The sequence below is a fragment of the Leptodactylus fuscus genome, chromosome 2 (genome assembly GCF_031893055.1).
Source record: "Leptodactylus fuscus isolate aLepFus1 chromosome 2, aLepFus1.hap2, whole genome shotgun sequence".
Taxonomy (NCBI): Eukaryota; Metazoa; Chordata; class Amphibia; order Anura; family Leptodactylidae; genus Leptodactylus; species Leptodactylus fuscus.
The window spans coordinates 39,952,643-39,974,947 of NC_134266.1; the positions used below are offsets into that span (position 1 = coordinate 39,952,643).

General features: G+C 44.5%; 1 protein-coding gene across 1 annotated transcript; it reads right to left on the bottom strand.

Moving 5' to 3' along the window:
- Positions 1–268: 268 nt before the first annotated feature.
- On the bottom strand, positions 269–1,069 carry CLDN34 (claudin 34). Its single transcript, XM_075262613.1, has one exon. The coding sequence runs from the start codon at positions 1,067–1,069 to the stop codon at positions 269–271; it is 801 nt and encodes a 266-aa protein (XP_075118714.1).
- Between the last annotated feature and the right edge of the window lie 21,236 nt (positions 1,070–22,305).

Consider the following 22,305-nt stretch of genomic DNA (forward strand, 5'->3'; position numbering starts at 1 on the left):
GAAAAAATTAAGCAGTTTCTTGACTGGTTTGTATTGGTAACTGCCCCACTTCCTTGAGAAATCTATACTTGACTCAGTTCCACATGCATAAAACACTGGCCACATAAAAGGTTGAATATTTTCCAAGCAACCAATAAAAGCAGCCACTGTAAATGGTAGGAATTGGAAACATTTACACTTCTGTGCTAGCTTGTATGGATCAAGGCCACTATTTCCACCTGCCACAGATATGTACCTTGTAGATATCCACATAGAGACACGCATACATTCATAGCATGTCATCTATTTCCCAGACAAAGGCATCGTTCTTAATTCCATCACAGTTTAGCGGTGCAAAATTTTGTAATGAAAGTGAATTTGTAGAGTTCCTGGTATATCCTGAGATTGTGCTCACACTGTCAGAGTATATAGAATCCTTCTCACTTATAGGATGTACTCTATTATCTAGATCCTTAGGTAACCTGTAAGAAAGGAAAAAGATCCCACTTGTAAAAAGTAAAATGGCAGAGACAACGCCAACGGAAATTGCAGCTCCGACTTCCTGTTTCTCAGGACTTGACGGCATGTCAAATGTACTTGGAAAGGGTATACTGAAATTATTGGCAACTGAATGCATGTTCCAGGCCACGGGGATAATGATGGAAACACTGGAAAGCAGGATTAGGATTCCGCCTGCTCTAAACCAATGAGATACCACTGATGCTTGACTTGTACTTTGATAAACATTTTTCAGTCCAAAGACACATACAGCTTTCCCAACTGCCCCAAGAATGACCGCCACTATCATAAGCCCTTGTGCCACAAAGATCTCCCGTGGTATGAAGGAGTCCGTCATACTAAAAGGTTGACAGTACATGGTTTCCAAGTTTTGGGACACCAAGACATGACTGAAGAAACAAGTCCTCCATATTCCTATCCAAGCTATTCCAGACGTAATGAGGGTAGTGTTACCGACGTGCCACACTCTCCATTGTACGAGTCCCATGGAAATGGAACCCAAAATCCAGCCCACAGTCAAAATAGCAAATCCGGCCAGTTGAAGATTTCCAGTGTGGGCCAGGTAGGGCATGTCCTGGAGGTCTTCAGCAGCTTCTCCGCTCTATAGTCACTTGTCAGAGTCATCTATATCTGGTTACTAAAGAATAAAATAAAAATAAAAATTAGATTTCAGCAGCTACAGTAAAGTTTTGAAAAAATGAACTGATCTATCTGCAGAGCCGACAGAGACAACCTACTCATGTCAGTCTTGGCTTTGCTCTCCAACTCTACCTGTCCTCTGAATTGTCTCCACATGAAAAAGATACAACTGTTATGGAGGCAGATATTCATGGTTGCCTGGGAGCATACAATCAGCTTTACAACCTATACCATTTACATACAAGATTAGCCAGGTAACGCGGCAACTGCTCATTCTACAACTCATGTGTCACATCACCTTGTTTATCTAGGTTAGGTAAGAGCTTGGGGAGATTTCTGGATCTGAAATTAGAATTATTTTTGTTATAGAAATAGATACTGTCATATTGCTTATTAACTTAAAGGGATCCTATCATACAAACCTTTTTTTTCTGAGTAACACATTGGCATAGCCTTAAGAATTTCCAGATGGAGGTGACTGGAGGATGGGAGTTGTAGTGGCGGATGATGTGCCGAGTACACTCCACCAAGCACTCCAAGTCCACTCCTGGGCCGGACAGCACTGAGGGGAGTCCTGCAGTACTACCTGTCTGGTGATGGTGGTAATTTCCCCCAGCCCGTTCCAGTTGGAGAGGGGACCTCTCGTCTCTGAGCCAGTGTGATGTTGTTCAGAAGGGCCCTGATGGTAAGGTAGGCACAACTCAGGAGCCCAGAGATGCCTAAGTAATTGGTAGCATCCAATGGGGGGTAGTAGTAGCACAGTGTTCAATCCCCCAGCTTTGGTTATAGGAGGGTGCCCATGGATGTTACGGGCTCTATGGCAGACTTCTCAAACTACTCCTCTCATGCTCTCCCAGTTGAGTATACTGGGGACAGTGGTGGCACGGGGAAACCTGACAGGGATTTGGTTACCTTTAGACTAGGCCCACACATGTTCCTCCGGCCAGGGTCCTCTCCTGCACATAAAATGTCCAATAACCCAGACAGCAATTCTCCCCTCTCAGGGCTGTCTCTAGATGAGCCTGGGGCAATGAATAATCCTCCAGAGGCGGTATGGCTAGCCGTTGGGTCTCAGTACAGATGATGGCTGCAGGAATGCTCTGAACACTATCACTGCACTGAACTCTAGACGGAACTGGGGACCAACAGATACCCAGAAGACCTAGGTCTCCTACAACCCCGCCCAGTGACCTGTGATTGGCCAGGGATGAACCAAGGGTAAGGGCTCATTCACACAGGACAAGAGGGGGCGGATTTTGGCACTTTATCCACATCATAATCTACCCCCTCACAATAGTGGTCTATGTAGACCGCTAGCTTCATTTTTTCCATGAGCAGTATGTTCCCACTCACGGAAAAAAAGAAGTGAACTGCCCCTTCTTCAGATGGACTCTGCGGCTGTTTCAGCCCCGGCGTCCACCTCGCGGCAGCACCCTCTGGTCTAGGCCCATTCATTTGAGCCTTCTCCGGAGGGGGAAGCCACGACTGTTGGAAGCCGCGACAGTCATGGCAGGCGCATTATGGTCCAATTCTGATGCGGCTTCCCGCATCAGAATCAGGACCAAAATGTGCTTCGCTTATCCTCGTGTGAACTAGCCCTAAGCGTTTGAAGAACTGGAGGGAAACAACTGCATAACAATATCAATAAATAAATATATATATATATATATATATATATATATATATATATATACTGTATATATATATACATATATATATATATATATATATATATATATATATATATATCACATCACATAGAACATAAATGATGGGACATACCAGCAGGGCCCAGAAGCACAATATTGCTGCATATTCCCCTGAAGGCTGCTGCAGTAGAAAAAAATCTCAGAATCATGTGGTCTTTGCTAAGACACACCTGCTGCTGGTCTCCTACAGCATTCAACCTATGCATTGGAAAGGTTTAAAGAGGACCTTTCATGTACTCGAGCACACGCAGTTTTATATACCACTAGAAAGCTGACAATGCACTGAATTTAGCGCACTGTCGGCTTTCCTGTTATGAGCCCCAAGGCAAGCGCTATCGGTACCGTTACTGATAGCTCTTCACTGTTAGAAGGGCATTTCTGACAGTCTAGCTGCATACCTCTCAACCGTCCCGATTTCCGCGGGACATTCACGATTCCAGTGACGTGTCCCGCGGTCCTGGTTGGAGGGAGGTATGTCCCGATTTCAACTCAGATCTGCGTTGAACAAATACGCAGCTGAAGCAAGGAGCGGTCACAGTTCAGCTCCTTGCTTCGCCACTGCACGCAGCCTACTGGCTGTGTAGACGCGATGTGATGACGTCACATCGCGTCTACAACTGTGCGCAAGAGAGAGAGCGGCGAGGGAATGAGGAGAAGGTAAGTGTAATGTGTACACTGAGGTGAAACGTGAAACTGGGGGCAGATGAAGGAGAGGACGGCATGACACTGGGGGCAGAGATGTGGGGACATGAATATGGGGGCAGAGATGTGGAGACATGAATCTGGGGGCAGAGATGTGGAGACATGAATCTGGGGGCAGAGATGGAGGGACATGAATCTGGGGGCAGAGATGGAGGGGACATGAATCTGGGGGTAGAGATGGAGGGACATGAATCTGGGGGCAGAGATGGAGGGGACATGAATCTGGGGGTAGAGATGGAGGGACATGAATCTGGGGGCAGAGATGTGGAGACATGAATCTGAGGGCAGAGATGTGGAGACATGAATCTGGGGGCAGAGATGGAGGGGACATGAATCTGGGGGCAGATATGGAGGGACATGAATCTGGGGGCAGATATGGAGGGACATGAATCTGGGGGCAGAGATGGAGGGACATGAATCTGGGAGCAGAGATGGAGGGGACATGAATCTGGGGGCAGAGATGGAGGGGACATGAATCTGGGGGCAGAGATGGAGGGGACATGAATCTGGGGGCAGAGATGGAGGGGACATGAATCTGGGGGCAGAGATGGAGGGGACATGAATCTGGGGGCAGAGATGTGGAGACATGAATCTGGGAGCAGAGATGTGGGGACATGAATCTGGGGCAGAGATGGAGGGGGAATGAATCTGGGGGCAGAGATGGAGGGGACATGAATCTGGGGGCAGAGATGGAGGGGACATGAATCTGGGGGCAGAGATGTGGAGACATGAATCTGGGAGCAGAGATGTGGGGACATGAATCTGGGGCAGAGATGGAGGGGGAATGAATCTGGGGGCAGAGATGGAGGGGACATGAATCTGGGGGCAGAGATGGGGGGACATGAATCTGGGGGCAGAGATGTGGAGACATGAATCTGGGAGCAGAGATGTGGGGACATGAATCTGGGGCAGAGATGGAGGGGAAATGAATCTGGGGCAGAGATGGAGGGAACATGAATCTGGGGGCAGAGATGGAGGGGACATGAATCTGGGGGCAGATGAAGGGTGTATATGAAACTGGGGGCAGAGATGGAGGGGGGACATATAATTTACGGGTGACTGTAGGAGGATTATACTGTGTGCGGGCACATGAAAAATTAATGAGAATGGGCGGAGTCAACACAAAGTGGGCGGGGCTAAAATTGTCGCGCCGCGCGTAGCATAACATTTTGTCCATCTTTCAGTTCTTCTAAGGTTTGGAGGTATGTACCTGGACTCTGAGTAATGCCCCTCCTCACAGTACTGACCATAGCCCTGTACAGTGAGAGGGGTGTTCATTATTGCCCAGCCATGACGCTGAGCTGTGAGTAATGCCTCCCAGTACTAGTCTATGGACAAGTACTGTCAGGAGTGAAGGGAAGGGCATTACTCACAGCGCAGCGGCATGGCTGGGCAGTAAGGAACGCCCCCTCTGACTGTACAGGGCTATCAACAGTACTGTGAGGAGGAGCGTTTCTCACAGCTCAGCTAGACTGTCAGAAACACCCTCGTGACAGTGAAGAGCTATCGTTAACTGCACCAATATCTCTTGCCCCGGGGAAAATAACGGGAAAGCCGACAGTGCGATGAATTCATCTCACTGTTGGTTTTCTGGCAGTATATAAAACTGCGTGTGCCCGAGGATATGAAAGGTCCTCTTTAAACCTGTAAGTGAGACCTTCAGCAGTAATTGAAAATTGATATACTGTGGGTTTTGGTTGCAGCATAAAGGCTTGTGCAAACTACAGTGTGAGAGCCGCTGCCCATGATTAAATGGCAAATGGAACCAAAAGAGGGACAAAATGTGCGGTGCGCTTTGCAAATTTAGCCCCACCCACTGTTATGTTGACTCCGTCCATTTTCATTAATTTTTCATGTGCCCGCACACAGTATAATCCTCCTACAGTCACCCGTACATTATATGTCCCCCCCTCTATCTCTCCCCCAGCTTCATATACACCCTTGATCTGCCCCCAGTTTCATGTCTCCCCCTCCATCTCTGTCCCCAGTTTCATGCCCCCCCTCCATCTTTGCCCCCAGTTTCATGTCCCCTCCATCTCTGTCCCCAGTTTCATGCCCCCCATCTCTGCCCCCAGATTCATGTCCCTCCATCTCTGCCCCCAGATTCATGTCCCCTCCATCTCTGCCCCATATTCATGTCCCCTCGATCTCTGCCCCCATATTCATGTCCCCTCCATCTCTGCCCCCATATTCATGTCCCCTCCATCTCTGCCCCCAGATTCATGTCCCCCCCATCTCTGCCCCCAGATTCATGGCCCTCCATCTCTGCCCCCAGATTCATGTCCCCTCCATCTCTACCCCCAGTGTCATGCCGTCCTCTCCATCTCTGCCCCCAGATTCATGTCTCCACATCTCTGCCCCAGATTCATGTCCCCACATCTCTGCCCCCAGTGTCATGCCGTCCTCTCCTTCATCTGCCCCCAGTTTCACGTTCCACCTCAGTGTACACGACATTACACTTACCTTCTCCTCCGCTCTCTCACTGGCGCACAGTTGTAGACGCGATGTGACATCATCACATCGCGCCTACAAGCCAGTAGCAGCGGTGGCGGCGAAGCAAAGAGCTGAGCTGTGTCAGCTCCTTGCTTCAGCCGCGTATGTCTTCAACTCAGATCTGCGTCCTCTGGATGCAGATTTGAGTTGAAATAGGACATACAATGACTGCTGCGGGCGCCAGGGGGCCGGCACACGGTGGCGGACCAAAACCGGGCCCCCCCCATTTTTCAATTTGGCCGGGCCCCTGATGCCAGTAGCAGTAGTACTGGCCTATCGGCGGCCCTGCATGTGGCTATAGCAACCCCTAGACATGAAGGGACTAATCTTAGTATACAATACACTGATGTTTTTCTGTCTATGGTTTTTCTTGACAGCAAGACCTTATATCTCAAAAAAGAAAATGAAGAATTACAGAGTGAACATAATAGTCTTACCTTAGTTTCGATATCTGAACTTTACCATGGGTTCTCCCATCTTACTATCGATTCCATCCCTCTGCGCATGGATGTAACTTGTCCTTCTGGCGGTAAAGTCTACTAAAGCAAATTTTGTTTATTTTCTTTTGCATTTTGAGTTGGTTTTATGAGACATTTAAAAAATTCTGAGCCTGACAGATGAGTAACATTCTAGTGTTGTATCAGGACATGCATAGAACCACCCATCTACAGAGATATCATCGAGGAAACTCCCCATCAGCCTGGAAGATAAGACTAGTAATCTAGGTCAAATAAGTAAGTCTTATAACATGGCTTTTGTGATATCTTCTACCTTATTAAGGTTTATGACAGTATTCATTATTTTTGGAAAATTATCTGAAATGAAAGGTCCAAAACATCACTGTCAACACCCACTTTGTCAGAAGTTATGAGTGTGGTGTTAACAAGGAATAAGTTAGACTAGGTTCACATTATGGAAAATGAAGCGAAATTCCTCTTCATATCCCGCTGACGTATTCCGCCATGGGATTTCCGTGACACATCTGTTGCGGTTTTCATCTGCAGATTAGGCCAAAATGAATAAGCTTAATCCGCAGGGACTCCTAAAACACGGAATCCACGGGTAGATTGAGCAGGAAGTTGATTTTTGCCGCGATCTTAGTTGTATGCAATCGGCCTAAGACTGAGACTTAGTTGTGACTGTTACTGGAGGTGTGGGAACTAAAGGCTCCCCTCTCTGCTAGAGACAAGTCCTCTGCAGACTTTCTGTTTCAATTATACCTATGGGGAAACCCCCCGCGTTTCCATAGGTATAGGTGACATGCTGCAATTTCCAAAACTATGCTGGTTTTGGCAATCGTGGTGTGTCTGCTCGGCGGTTTTTATTGCAAAGGGAATCACTAGAATCCCATCTACTTTGCCCTGACTGTAAAACGCCGCAAATTGTGGCGTTTCCACCATGTGGCACCCCGGGCTACACCTACCTAATCACCAGATTTATTTAAGCTGCCACTAAAATGGAGGGACCCGGACCTCATCATGGACCAGCAATGGTGAGACAAGGCCAACTAACATTATAGACCTGAGGAACTGTGCAGCTGGAAAAATGACTCTCAGCAGAAGTTCTTATAAATTTGGCATCTGTGGTCCTCTGCCTCACTTGCTAATGGAGCCCTTACATTGTCTTTTGCTTCCTATACCCTGTACATACACTGGAACGCCTTATGCCCTTGAAAGTTTACACTAACCTGTTATATTTGACTCATTTCTCCCTCTGTGAAGTCGCACCCAAACCACCTGTCGTAAGAGTCATAACTGTAACAGCGATCTCCTATCACAGTTTATTATCTCCTGCTCAGTTTCTTACATATCTATATTAATATCTTATTGTTTGCCAACGCCTTTCATTGGTAATATGTGATTTCTATGGCACTTCTTATTTTAGTATTATTTGTAAAATCATTGCAAAAACATCAACAAAAACATATGTGATAAATAATATTGAATTGCTGTCAGTTTATGTACTTGGCTATTGTCAGACAATACACCTTGCACAGAAATAGCAGGTAGTGATTAGGAAGTGACATCTGCTATGCAATCCATCAACTATACAAAAGTAGAGTAACCTGATCACCGGTTAGTGCGAGTAACAGTATACGAGGAATACTAGTAGCGTATAAGCTGTGGTTTATAATAGAGATGTCTGTTAATGTTTTATTAGCAACTGTGTCTATGGTGATGTCTTCTTCAGTGTCACAGTTGTACATCAAGAACATACATCGTCTGGTGTCGGAACCTGGTGCTCCATTGTTTTAGAGCTCTGACCTATGAATTACAGTCTCTGATCTTGTCTAGTGTATACTGCCCAATGTCAGGTGCCCATTACCCATCTAAATGTAGCGAGGCCCCGGGCCCCACAAACACTATTATTATACTCGGGGGTCTGAAAAGATCCCAGAGTATAATGATTGGAGACCCAGGGGAGGTGAGGAAACATTAAAAAAAACTGTTACTTACCTCTCCAGGCTTCGTCAGGCTTCAGGCCTACTTGTGTGACGTTCCTGATGTCACATCGGCCAGGGCTTGCGTCTTTATATGTCGCAACGCAAGCCCCAGCTCAAGTGACGTCCCGTATGTCATTGAAGATGGCCGACATCAGCAGGGATTGCACCAGAGCCTGGGAGAAGTATCCGTATATACACGAGTATAAGCCGAATTTTTAAGCACAGTTTTTGTGCTGAAACCCCCCCCCCCCCCCCTTGGCTTATACTCGAGTCAAGCAAAAAAAAAAAAAAGATTATTATTATTATTTATTTTTTTTTGGGGTGGGGGGTCTGTGACCAGCCACAATAGTAATGTATAGAGTCTAATAATAATAATAATCTAATCTAAATCCCTCCTTTCCCTAGAATACATATAAAAGTAGAAAATGACTGTGAAACACAAACACATTAGGTATCCCTGTGTCTGACAGTGCCCGGTCTACTGAATATAGGGGATCTGCAGTGCTCCTGTTCCATCGGGAAGGGGTTAATAGGAGCACTGCAGATACCCTATATTCAACCAGACTGAATTCCACGTGGGGGAAAAAAAACTTAAGCTCAGGGAAGGGGAAGACAGACAACCAAAACACTCCCTCCCCTTTCCCAGCAACTACTGCACCCAAAAAAAAACATTTTAATTTTTGAAATTTTCCAGTAGCTGCTGCATTTCCCCCCCTCGGCTTATACTCGAGTCAATAAGTTTTCCCAGTTTTTGTGGTAAAATTAGGGGGGTCTGCTTATACTCGAGTATATACGGGTAAGTAACAGTGTTTTTATGTTTGTATCCTCCCCTGGTTCTCCGATTATTATACTCTGGGGTCTTCGGCCATTCCTAGTTACACCACTGCCCCTAATGTTTTATGTGTTGACTTCTCTAGTCATTCCTATTGCTATGGGTCTTGATGTCTTATAGCAATGAATAGAGAAACTGACTAGTCCTGTCCACACATAACGTAGTGCTAGTTGGTGAGTCTTATTGTTGGTTATGTGACACGCTTGACAACCAGAAGAAGGTCGATAACTCACATACACAGCCACAGATAAGGATATTACCTTCATTACAATTTACATCATGTACCTTTCCAACTGGTCGAAGAATTGAAAACATTTGTGGGTGTGCTATTGTAAATAAATCCCTGCGTAGAGTCAGTATCTGATAAGTGGCAGAATGAAGTGTTTGCTATGTAGTATTTACACTCTGTATTCACTTACATTATTTCATGCTTTACTACATCACTATGTTTATATATGTGGCTAACTGTCTGCAACTATTCAATCATATCCCGGGTGCCCTGCGTACCCTTGTCTAACCTGAGCGGGCCATTGAGTTTACAGAACAACTAGAAACCAAATATAAAAGCCTGACATAGTAACAATATTATAACGTCAAAATATAAGAACATCCTATATATTTCCCATTGCTTTTGTAGCTATTCTTGGCTTTGGCTTAAAAAACCCCCAAAAACACCAATAATAAAAAGCTGCATTTCCGCAATGTGGGGTCTTAAAAATACGTTTAGCATCTCGTATGTATATTTGACTTTAGAAATACTCAGAAGCAGATAGTCCACGTTCTATCCTAGAAACCCTCCACCCACTTTGTAAAAGAAGAAACAGAGCTAAGATCATTAAAGGGAACCACTAAAATGTCAGCATTCCCTTAAACAGCTGGGGATTATGGTCCCAAACCTGTGTATCCTACCACCATTCACCACAGTTTTGCTTAGAAGCCAAATCTGAAGTCTGTGTCTTGAAGATGAGTCTGCTGATATTCCAAGTGCAGAGAATGAATAGTGAGGTTGACCACGGCTTCACTGTGCGTAACTTGCATATGTCAGAGACCTTTAGAGTAAGTTCAGATGGAGATTTTTGGACCGGAACCTGAGGCGGAGCCGCGGAATGATTGTTCATGTTCATGGTTTTTTTTTTAATAGGCCGTTACCGGCTGGAGTTACTCCAGCCAATAACGGTCCCTATTTACAGGGCAAGCAGGGCCGGGATCAGTAAGTGACGCCGCGGGCCCCACAAACACATCATTATACTCGGGGGTCTTTTCAGACCTGCAAATATAATGATCGGAGGCCATGGATAGGTAAGAAACATAAAAAACACTGTTACTTACCTCTCCACGATCCGGGCAGGCTTCAGGCCTAGTCGTCTGACGTCACATGACCCCGGCCTGCGTCACGGGTCATCTGACGTCATAGAAGAAGTACTACAGCGAAGGTCGACAGCGGGGGACTGCAGCGGAGTCGGGAGATAGGTGAGTAACAGTGTTTTTTAAATTTTTTATCCCCCATGGGTGTCCGATTATTATACTCTGGGGTCTTTTCATAATTGTTATGGGTGTCCACAGTGGGGCATAATACTGTGTGCAGGGGCCACTATGGGGGATAATAATGTGTGCAGGAGCCACTATGGGGGATAATACTGTGTGTAGGGGCCACTGAGGGACATAATACTGTGTGCAGGGGCCACTATGGGGATAATACTGTTTTAGGGGCCACTGAGGGACATAATACTGTGTGCAGGGGCCACTATGGGGCATAATAATGTGTGCAGGGGCCACTAAGGGACATAATACTGTGTGCAGGGGCCACTAAGGGACATAATACTGTGTGCAGGGGCCACTACGGGACATAATACTGTGTGCAGGGGCCACTATGGGGTATAATACTGTGTGCAGGGGCCACTATGGGGTATAATACTGTTTGCAGGGGCCACTATGGGGCATAAAAGAGCGAGCGGGAATGCGGAGGAGGGCCAGTCGAGGTCTTCGGTGTCGGTTGTGGGGGGGGAGGCATGTCAAAAGTTCGCCAGGGGGCCCCGCCATTCCTAGTTACGCCACTGCATTTATCTTGTGTGTATGGACTAGCTAATAAGTGACCTTAACACATGTATAATAATTATATATAATAAGATTTCCTCTTCCCGTTCTCGCGAGTAAACCTAGACTTATACCTCTATCTTAATTGACAGCTTCAATATTGTGCAGTGTGACTGTTGGATTATATATAATCTGTGGAACAGATTGTACTGTGTGGGGATCACTGTGGAGCAGATTGTACTGTGTGGGGATCACTGTGGAACAATTGTACTGTGTGGGATCACTGTAGAGAAGATTGTACTGTGTGGGGATCACTGTGGAGCAGATTGTACTGTGTGGGGATCACTGTGGAACAAATTGTACTGTGTGGGATCACTGTAGAGCAGATTCTACTATGTGTGGATCACTGTGGAGCAGTTTGTACTGTGTGGGGATCACTGTGGAGCAGATTGTACTGTGTGGAGTTTGTACTATTGAAAGCTCTATAAAGCCCCATTCACAACACCTTATTTTGCAGGTCCATAACTGACCACAATTGTGGATCCGAACAGTGTTAAGGTTAAATTGCCATGTTGGAACTTTGTGATAAATTATTGAGTTTTGGGTTGCAATTTGGGCACTTAGTCTCTAAAAGGTTGGCCATCACTGCTATAGGGGATGCTGAGGGAGCAATTGCTACTGGGCTCTGAAGCCAAAATCTACAATCAGAGTCCCTTTAAGACCCCTACCTGAGTGTGTTACTAGCACCCATAAAACATCTTGCAGTAGTTTTGTTCAATGTTGTATTGGAGCCTGTTTGCTAGAAGAACTCACATAAGGACCTTCTGAGTCAAGGATGCCTAAGAAGATCATAGAAGGGGGAATACTATATTGCATCCTTTTCATCACCACATTGAGAGGTTATGACAAATATATTATGGAATATACACATCAGTACAGGAAAAACCCTCTAAATATAGAATGAAAAACAAAGCAAGAGTTCTGTACTCTCAGAATAATATTCTTTCCTTTACCTCACATCTATATTCTCAAGAACAAAAATGGAAAGTTAAACACATGAATCCCACATAAGATAGATAGGAACACTATACACTTACATTGTGGTGTGTAAATGCAGGTGACATCTTATCTCGAGTACTTCCACTACAGCAAATGACAGAAAAGTGAAGAATACAGGAGAGACACCTGCCGCGCCGCGCCACGCCGCGCCTTGTCACTCTCCCACTAAGTCAACAGGGATGAAATAAAGTTTAATAATTAACACGAGATAAAGTTATGTCATTTTTTTCAGGAAACGTGTAGTTAACGGTAAGATGAGCAAGTCTTCTTATTAAAGCAGAAAAAGTCCATTCAAGTAGGTGATAAAGGGAAGCTGTCGCGTGCGATATGTGTTGTAATCTGCAGGTAGCATGTTATAGAGCGGGAGGAGCTGAGCAGACGGATGTATAGCTTTGTGGGTAAAGATTCAGTATAAGGGTAAGTTCACTTCTAAGAATAAAAATGATCCAGCAAAGCAAGATGTCCAATAAGACTTAGCTTCTAATTTAGTTGATCATAAAAACTTCTAGCCTTAGGCCATGAACTTTCTGTTCAAAGCGCGGCGGGAAGAACCACGATGCGTCCCGGCTGTGGTTGTTCCTGCAGTGCTTTAGCGCAGCGTTTCCGGCCCGTGGGGCCTTAGCCTAAAAGTTATTTTTCACACATAATAGTATATTTCCTGATTACATATACTATGCACCTGCATGCAAGCTTCACATCACCAAGCACAATGCCAAGTGTCAGATAGAGCGATGGAAAGTCCAATCTGTAGAGATCGGTGGAGGATGCTGCTATACGGTTATTTTTCAGGAGATGTCCTGGCCCTTAATTTTAAAGGGAAATCTTAATACTTTGGCCCACCAAGACATTTTGGACAATTGTTTGCTTACAACTTTATAGGAGCAATTTGGTGTGGATGAACCTGACTGACCCACAAAGAGCCCTGAGCACAACCCCATTGAACATCTTTGGGGTGAACAAGGATGTGAATTAGACTCTTTTTTCCAACATCAATATCTGAACTCACAAATGCTCTGAGTGAATGGGCAAAAATTCTCCAAAAATGTGTAGAAATCCTTCCCAGAAGAATGGAGGGGCCATTATTGTCTATAAAATATCATTGTAGGTATAATATTAATATATAATATTAAAGGATTATCTTATCTTATCTTAATGTGTAGGTGTCATATACTGTATATACACTCAATAGTTCAGGATTTTATTCTGTTTTGTGCATTTATATTGAGGGATATTTTGCTACTTTGTATTCCTTCATAGAGAATGAGTGATACAGATATTTGCTCTGTGTGTGATGTTCCCACATTAGTACATTGAGTTATGGTGGGGAGACATGTTGGGTGAGCCAGATCGGCCTGCAGGAATGTCACTGTCAGCAGACAGAGGTATTTGTAGGTCTACAATGCTGACAACACTGAAAAAAGACAATAACATTCAGTAAGTCACTAAATATCTGTGTCACATACTGAGTCATGAGATTATATACAGGAAATGCATGGAAGCCATCCCTTATGTAAACAGCTGCAGGATGCCTGTGCTATAGGGAGACGTTCTGTAGTGTCCACGGTCACTATATACAGATGTCGGTCGCTGTACATACAAGTCATTCCTAGTACTGGAAAGCCGTGCAGCCATATGTATGATGGCTCTGGTTACCTCCACAATGGATCTCTCCTTCAGTCTGCATACGAGACTATATTCATACATAGAAAAGTGATCACAATTTTGTCTCTATTGTTCTATTTTAATCTATATTATAAAAATATAAAATGACACATCAGTAGGGCGACTCAGATCTGGGGAACATCACTGATGGCAATGGACAGGCGGCTGAGCAAAGGCCACCATTTAGCCCCCCCCCCAAAAAAAAAAACAACTTCTAACTCTTCCGTTGCATCAGTGTGCTTTTAGCATCAGTGCCGTATGTCTGCAAAAACATCATTGCGTCAATGTGTCATTTGAATTTGCGGATCTGAAAAAAAAAAATCACAGAACACAGTGGATGGTGTCACTGGCTTGTCCCTAGTCCAATGAAAGGTCACAGTGCATGAATGGACTTGAGACACTTTGATCTCTCTAGGACGATATTTTACTAAAGGAACCGTGAACAAGGCGCCTCTCTTGCTGCAAAAAGTGTTCAGCAAATCCACTGCTGCTAGTTAACATTTCCAGAAATATGGATGTCACACGGATAACATCTAAGTGACATCATTGTTTTCTGTGTCCCATAGATTTCTAATGGCCAGTTCGTGCTGCAAACATTGAGCATGCTTTGAGTTTTGCAGAATGGACTCGTGTTTGCCCTGCACACAGATCCATGCACTGCAAGCCCCCAGACCAAGTCCACGCTTGGCATTCTCCCTGAGATGATAGTTTGATACAGGTTGGTTAAATGGGTCTCCATAGTGATTCCCCTACTGCTTAAAGGGATTTTCCAATTTTTTAAACATTGAATAAAGACAGGAACCATAAATAATAATAATAAATCACTATTTTACCATTCCAGTCCTTGCCAATCAGAGTGATGCCGCCCCCTCATGGTCCTGTGACTGTTGCACCAGGCTCAGCAGTGGCGCCCGCATGACCGACTAACATTTCTTATTGAACAGGTTACCAGCTTATGAATGGTGGCTCAGTGGTTGGTGCTACAGCCTTGCAGTGCTGGAGTCCTGGGTTTGACTCCTGCCAAGGACAAAATCTACGAGGACTGTATATCTTCTCCTTGTGTTTGTGTGGGTAGCCTCCCCCACTCCAAGTATAATAGGGAATGTAGATTGTGAACCTATATGAGATAGTTACGGACAATGTCAGTACAGCGCTACAGAATATGATGGTTCTATATAAATAAATCATTTTTGTTAGATGTATCCTCCAATGAGAAGGAGATAACAAGAATCCTAATACTGAGACAATTGGTTGCAATCTCTGTGCAAGACTTCAATGCAGAGAAGAATGAAGATATGTACAAATTCCATTCAAATCCATGTTATGCAAAGAGATCCGGGGTCCAGCATGAGTAAGACACTCTTTGTAGGAAGACATGCAGTATACTTCTCAGGGGGTGGAGACGGCCTCTTACATACTTCTGGAAATACTGACTCTTGGAGTAAACAAAATATTCCATAATAATAATGAAAGTGATGACATTACTATAACCAGCAAGTCATGTAATAAGTCACAAGACTATATTTATGACGATGTACAACATATTCATCCGTATCTCCTGGCTAAGATTCGGTAGATATTGTGCGGTTTAGTCACAGGGATTACTTATACAGATAAGGAACTGATTGAGGGCAAACAATGAGCTGGCAAGGCATAACACAAACAATAAGCTACCACTATTACATCATGAATGGGAGATTATGTTACTACTAGCCTCTGCCCGCGACTTCGTCTGCGTGTTGTTGGCATCGATGATCCGCCTATATTCAGCAAATTGCTGCCGTTAATAGTTTGCATGCTCCAGCGTTTCAGCGGCTCTTCAGCTGTCCTGATGCTGAACTCGTTCCTTGCGCCGTGACTGTGATTGTTCCGGCATCTCAGCAGCTCGTTGGGATACTATAAAATGAGCATGTTGTTGGCGTTGATGATACGCCTGCTCCGGTGTTTTGGCAGCTGTCAAGCTGGCCTGCTGCCTAACTCGTTCCTCGTGCTGTGCCCGTGATTGTTGTGGCATCTCAGCAGCTCGCTGGGACGCCATCTAATGATCGTGTTGTTGGCGTTGATAATCCGCCTACTCTGGCGTTTCTGCAGCTGTCAAGCTGGCCTGCTGCTAAACCCGTTCCTTGCACTGTGCCCATGATTGTTCCGGCACCTCAGTAGCTCGCTGGGAAGCCATAGAATGAGCATGTTGTTGGAACCAATGATTCCCCTCAGCTCCGCTTCAGGAGAACTCTGTGACTTCTGGCTACCTTCATCGCTCTCGTTGTTTTAGAATTTTGCGACAAATTTGATTTTCTTTAAACCAGGCATGTTTAAAAGTAACAAATTGCCAATATGGATTAAAGGTGTTCTTCCATCCACTGTGACAGCACTGCCTGGAGCAGATCAGATAATATGCAAATTGTGTACACAATGGACTGAAGGTTAGCTGAGTGTTTATATAGAGAGATAACAGACCTGGCTTTATCAGCCTGCTGCCAAGAGCAGTATAATATAGTATGTGAACATAAATTAATAAAATTTGTGAAGCCATGTCATTTACCGCGATAAAAAGTAGTCTATGTGTTAATCGAGGTTACAATCTATCTATGTGACAAATGTCATTCAAATCCGTTCAGCAGTTTTTGCGTGATTGAAGAACAAACACACAAACTTTCACATTTAAAAAGTAGGATAGGATAGGATTAGTAGAAGGATAGGATATTCATAGATTGTAAACTCTTGCGGACAGGCCCCTCAGTTCCATTGTGTGAATTGACTATTAGGCCCTATTCATATCTGCATTCGGGTTTCTGTTCGAGGAGTCTGCTTGGGGACCCCCTGAACGGACACCTATGTGCATAAAAAAGCTTAGACTATAATGGGGTCCGGTGGTTTCCGCACAAAACATGCGGAGAGAAAAGTCCTGCAAACTGCACTTTTCTCTCCGCATATTTCGTGCAGAAACCCTACAATTTGTAAAGTGCTGCAGAATATGTTGGTGCTATATAAATATAATGTATTATTACTGTAGGGTCTGACTTATTGCCATACTAATCATTTATAAAGGTTTTCTTATTCTGTCTGCGATAATCCATTTATGTGAAACCAATCTGAATGTTACAATGTAATTGTTCATTATTATTATTATTATATTTTATATAATAATAATTTTTGTATATTTTTGTAGGAAAAAAATATAAAGATTTATTGTTTGAGTTTTTTTCATGTTGCAAAATTTTACTTTTGGGGGATGAAAGTCCATAGAAAGCCATAATTCTCTCAGCTTCTCTTAAAAAAATTGTGAAATTGTTCCTGGCACGGCGATACATACACTTGTACATACACCATATGGAATAACTAGATACAGCCTATGTACATAAAGATAAGAGTATATGGCTCATCCATAGACTAAGGGGGTATTCACTTGGAGGAAGTTGGCGCTGATTCTGGCACGAATTCTGGCAGAATCAGCGCTGAAAAAAAGACTCCCATTGACTTCAATGGGTTCCGCTTTCCATGCGGAACCCATTGAAATCAATGGGACAAAAAGCCTCCCAACGATTTCAATGGGTTCCGTGCGGAAAATGGGAGTCTTTTTTTCAGCGCTGATTCTGCTGCGAGTTTTCGTGCCAGAATCAGCGCCAACTTCCTCCGTGTGAATGCCCCCTATGTGAGTGGAGAGCATTTATATGCAACTTTTTAAATAAAATACAAAGTTATTTAACATTTAGTTTTTCCATCATAGACTATCTTTAGGACCTGCACATACTGGAAAAATGTCAGTCCCAAGACCATTGTTCCCCCAGATGAGGCAGCCACCATGTTCTGATCATGTACAGTATGGGAATCTGGATTCATTAAGCCTTTTGGCACTTGATAGATTGGTCTTCTGGTCTTCATGGTTAAAGATTTCATTACAAGAAGATTCCAGGTCATGTCCCCCTAATAGCATTGCCAAAACACATCCAATAGTCTTTAGACAGGGCAGGATGATTTGCCCTTTAAATGAATTTCCAGACATAATGTTGCAGGATTAGTTTCCTAAGTAACCTGATGCAGCAGCGGATCTCAAGAACAGGTGCTGTCGCATAAGCGGGTATTGGGCCTGCTCTAGTATTTGTGGTTGTTAAATGTAGCCCGGACCCACAGCTCCAAAAACTATGTCTGTGTGTTTGGGCCCATTGTAATGTATGGGCTCGTATTTTTACAGTCCTATGAAAAAGTTTGGGCACCCCTATTAATCTTAATCATTTTTAGTTCTAAATATTTTGGTGTTTGCAGCAGCCATTTCAGTTTGATATATCTAATAACTGATGGACACAGTAATATTTCAGGATTGAAATGAGGTTTATTGTACTAACAGAAAATGTGCAATATGCATTAAACCAAAATTTGACCGGTGCAAAAGTATGGGCACCTCAACAGAAAAGTGACATTAATATTTAGTACATCCTCCTTTTGCAAAGATAACAGCCTCTAGTTGCTTCCTGTAGCTTTTAATCAGTTCCTGGATCCTGGATGAAGGTATTTTGGACCATTTCTTTCTACAAAACAATTCAAGTTCAGTTAAGTTTGATGGTCGCCGAGCATGGACAGCCCGCTCTCAAATGATCTGAAAACAAAGATTGTTCCACATAGTTGTTCAGGGGAAGGATACAAAACGTTGTCTCAGAGATTTAACCTGTCAGTTTCCACTGTGAGGAACATAGTAAGGAAATGGAAGACCACAGGGACAGTTCTTGTTAAGCACAGAAGTGGCAGGCCAAGAAAAATATCAGAAAGGCAGAGAAGAAGAATGGTGAGAACAGTCAAGGACAATCCACAGACCACCTCCAAAGAGCTGCAGCATCATCTTTCTGCAGATGGTGTCACTGTGCATCAGTCAGCAATACAGCGCACTGTGCACAAGGAGAAGCTGTATGGGAGAGTGATGAGAAAGAAGCCGTTTCTGCACGTACGCCACAAATAGAGTTGCCTGAGGTATGCAAAAGCACATTTGGAGAAGCCAACTTCATTTTGGAAACAAAGATTGAGTTGTTTGGTTATAAAAAAAAGGCGTTATGCATGGCGTCCAAAAAGAAACAGCATTCCAAGAAAAACACTTGCTACCCACTGTAAAATTTGGTGGAGGTTCCATCATGCTTTGGGGCTGTGTGGCCAATGCCGGCACCGGGAATCTTGTTAAAGTTGAGGGTCGCATGGATTCCACTCAGTATCAGCAGATTCTTGAGAATAATGTTCAAGAATCAGTGACGAAGTTGAAGTTACGCCGGGGATGGATATTTCAGCAAGACAATGATCCAAAACACTGCTCCAAATCAACTCAGGCATTCATGCAGAGGAACAATTACAATGTTCTGGAATGGCCATCCCAGTCCCCAGACCTGAATATCATTGAACATCTGTGGGATGATTTGAAGCGGGCTGTCCATGCTCGGCGACCATCTAACTTAACTGAACTTGAATTGTTTGTCCAAAATACCTTTATCCAGGATCCAGGAACTGATTAAAAGCTACAGGAAGCGACTAGAGGCTGTTATCTTTGCAAAAGGAGGATCTACTAAATATTAATGTCACTTTTCTGTTGAGGTGCCCATACTTTTGCACCGGTCAAATTTTGGTTTAATGCATATTGCACATTTTCTGTTAGTACAATAAACCTCATTTCAATCCTGAAATATTACTGTGTCCATCAGTTATTAGATATATCAAACGGAAATGGCTGTTGCAAATACCAAAATATTTAGAACTAAAAATGATTAAGATTAATAGGGGTGCCCAAACTTTTTCATAGGACTGTATCTGCAATCGTGGATAATATTGTGGTTTTGTGCACAGGGGTGAACCTTCCCCTTTCGCCGCCCGAGGCGAACAACAGAAAGCCGCCCCCCCTCCCCCGGGAGGAGGGGACGTGACGGAGCGGAGGGTGTGTGGCTAAGTGAAGGGGGCAGGGCTTAGCGGCGTTCGCAGGCACGGAGATGACCTGCTCTCTGCCTGAGCGTGAGGGGAGGCTGCTGGAGCAGCGCTGCTCCAGCGGCCTCCCCAATCCACCGTTGGGTGCTAAGCCAGTCCAGGACAGCTTGTCTTGGACTGGCTTAGGTAAGTAAAAATGCCGCCCTCCCTGGGGCCCTGTCATAGCGCCGCCTGAAGCGGTCGCTTCAGGTCGCCTCATGGGAGGTGCGGCGCTGTGTGTGCATGAGGCCTTAGGCTGAATAACACATGAGAGATAGAAACAGACATACTGAGCTTAATCATCTCTTTAGTAAGTACCATAGGCCTGACATAGGAGAGCTGCACACATTCACATGTACCGCTTTCTTTTCAGTCTTGATCACAATGTGGAAGTTGCTTCATCTTAGTTGGGGGAATATCAGAAACAACATTAGGAAATTTTTTTAATATAGTAGTTGAGTCTCGGAACAAACTTCCAGCCAATGTGGTTGGGAAATCTACAGTAAGTGAATTCACACATGCCTGGGATAAACCCATCTATCCTAAAAAACTAAAAACAGACTAGATTGATCATGTCATATTTTTATGTCGTTAATCTTCTATGTTCCTAAGATTGGGGGCAGGGATCTCCTACTGTCATAATTTTTTTTAAATACCCTGAAAAATCCAAGTCATGTATGTATTTATTAATTAATATCATATTGAGGATAATGTTATAATAAAGGCCTGGGCATTAACTGAAAATAACCAGAATTCACCTCCTTTAATGGCCGGGTACTTGCTCACATTATTTTCCATCCATGCCATTGTGTCTCACACTACTAGAGGGCAGGATAACGCACTATACGCTATTCAGGTTTTAGGGTTTCTGATGTGCGAATAACCAAAATCCAATGGACAATCATTAATTGTAATCGAGGTAAAATGTTCATTAACTGTAAGTTTTGATTTGCGACATCATTGCCGAACCTTAATATAAGTAAAAATAATGAATTATTACAGTGTGAAGCCAGAGTTGGAGTTGGTAACCTTTCTCTGACTCCATAGCTCTTTATTAATACTATTGTGGATCGGCTCCAGGGTAATGAATGCCGCACCATCAGGTCCTGTTTAACCCCTTCCCGCCCTGCGCTGTACTATTATGCCATGTTGAGCATATAGTTGGTGCTGTAATACTAGAGCACTTTCATGTCACAGGCACAGGAACCATGTCTGCACATGACGTCTGGGCAGTGGCGTAACTAGGAATGGCGGGGCCCCGTGGCGAACTTTTGACATGGCCCCCCCCCCATTGTGCCCCCTCCACACAGTATTATCCCCCACAGTGGCCCCTGCACACAGTATTATGCCCCATAGTGGCCCCTGCACACAGTATTATGCCCCATAGTGGCCCCTGCACACAGTATTATGTCCCTTAGTGGCCCCTGCACACAGTATTATCCCCCATAGTGGCCCCTGCACACAGTATTATCCCCCATAGTGGCCCCTGTACACAGTATTATACCCCATAGTGGACACCCATAAACAATTATTATACTCTGGGGTCTTTTCAGACCCCAGAGTATAATAATCGGAGACCTGGGGGAATAAAAACATAAAAAATCACTGTTTCTTACCTGTCCCCCAGCTCTTACGCTGTCTTCTCCGCTGCCGTCCTTCTGACATGACGTCACATGACCCGAACGCAGGCTGGGTTCATGTGACGTCAGAGACGTCAGGAAGGAGGCCTGGCAGGATCGTGGAGAGGTAAGTAACAGTGTTTGTTACGTTCCCTTACCTCTATCGGGCCTCCGATCATTATACTCGGGGGTCTGCAAAGACCTCCGAGTATAATGATAGTATTTGTGGGGCCCGCGGTGTCACTTAACAATCCCGGCCCAGCCAGGATCGGCAAGTGAATAGGGCCCACAACGACCTATAAAAAACCCCAAAACAACAAAAACGCAGCGGTAGCAGCTGTCACCGGGCCCCCTAATGGCCCGGGCCCTGTGGCAGCCGCCTCCGCTGCCTCTACGGTAGTTACGCCCCCGCGTCTGGGTCTTGACTATATTACACAGCTATCAAAACAGGACTAGCCGAATAGTCCAAATCCAGCAGCTTAACCTCTTAGATGCTGTGATCAATAGCATCCTCCACAATGCCGGGTCTGAAGGGATGGCATGGCAGCCATGATGCTGTGTATGTGGTCTACAGATTATATTTTAAGTGACGTGTGACTGGTATTGTTATATTCTGCATATCATTCATAACTTTGGAAAACAGATTGATCAAAAGAGAAATGATCTATGTTTCATCTATCG

Coding starts and splice junctions, on each gene's coding strand:
- CLDN34 (XM_075262613.1), bottom strand. CDS start 1,069: ATGCCCTACCTGGCCCACACTGGAAATCTTCAACTGGCCGGATTTGCT.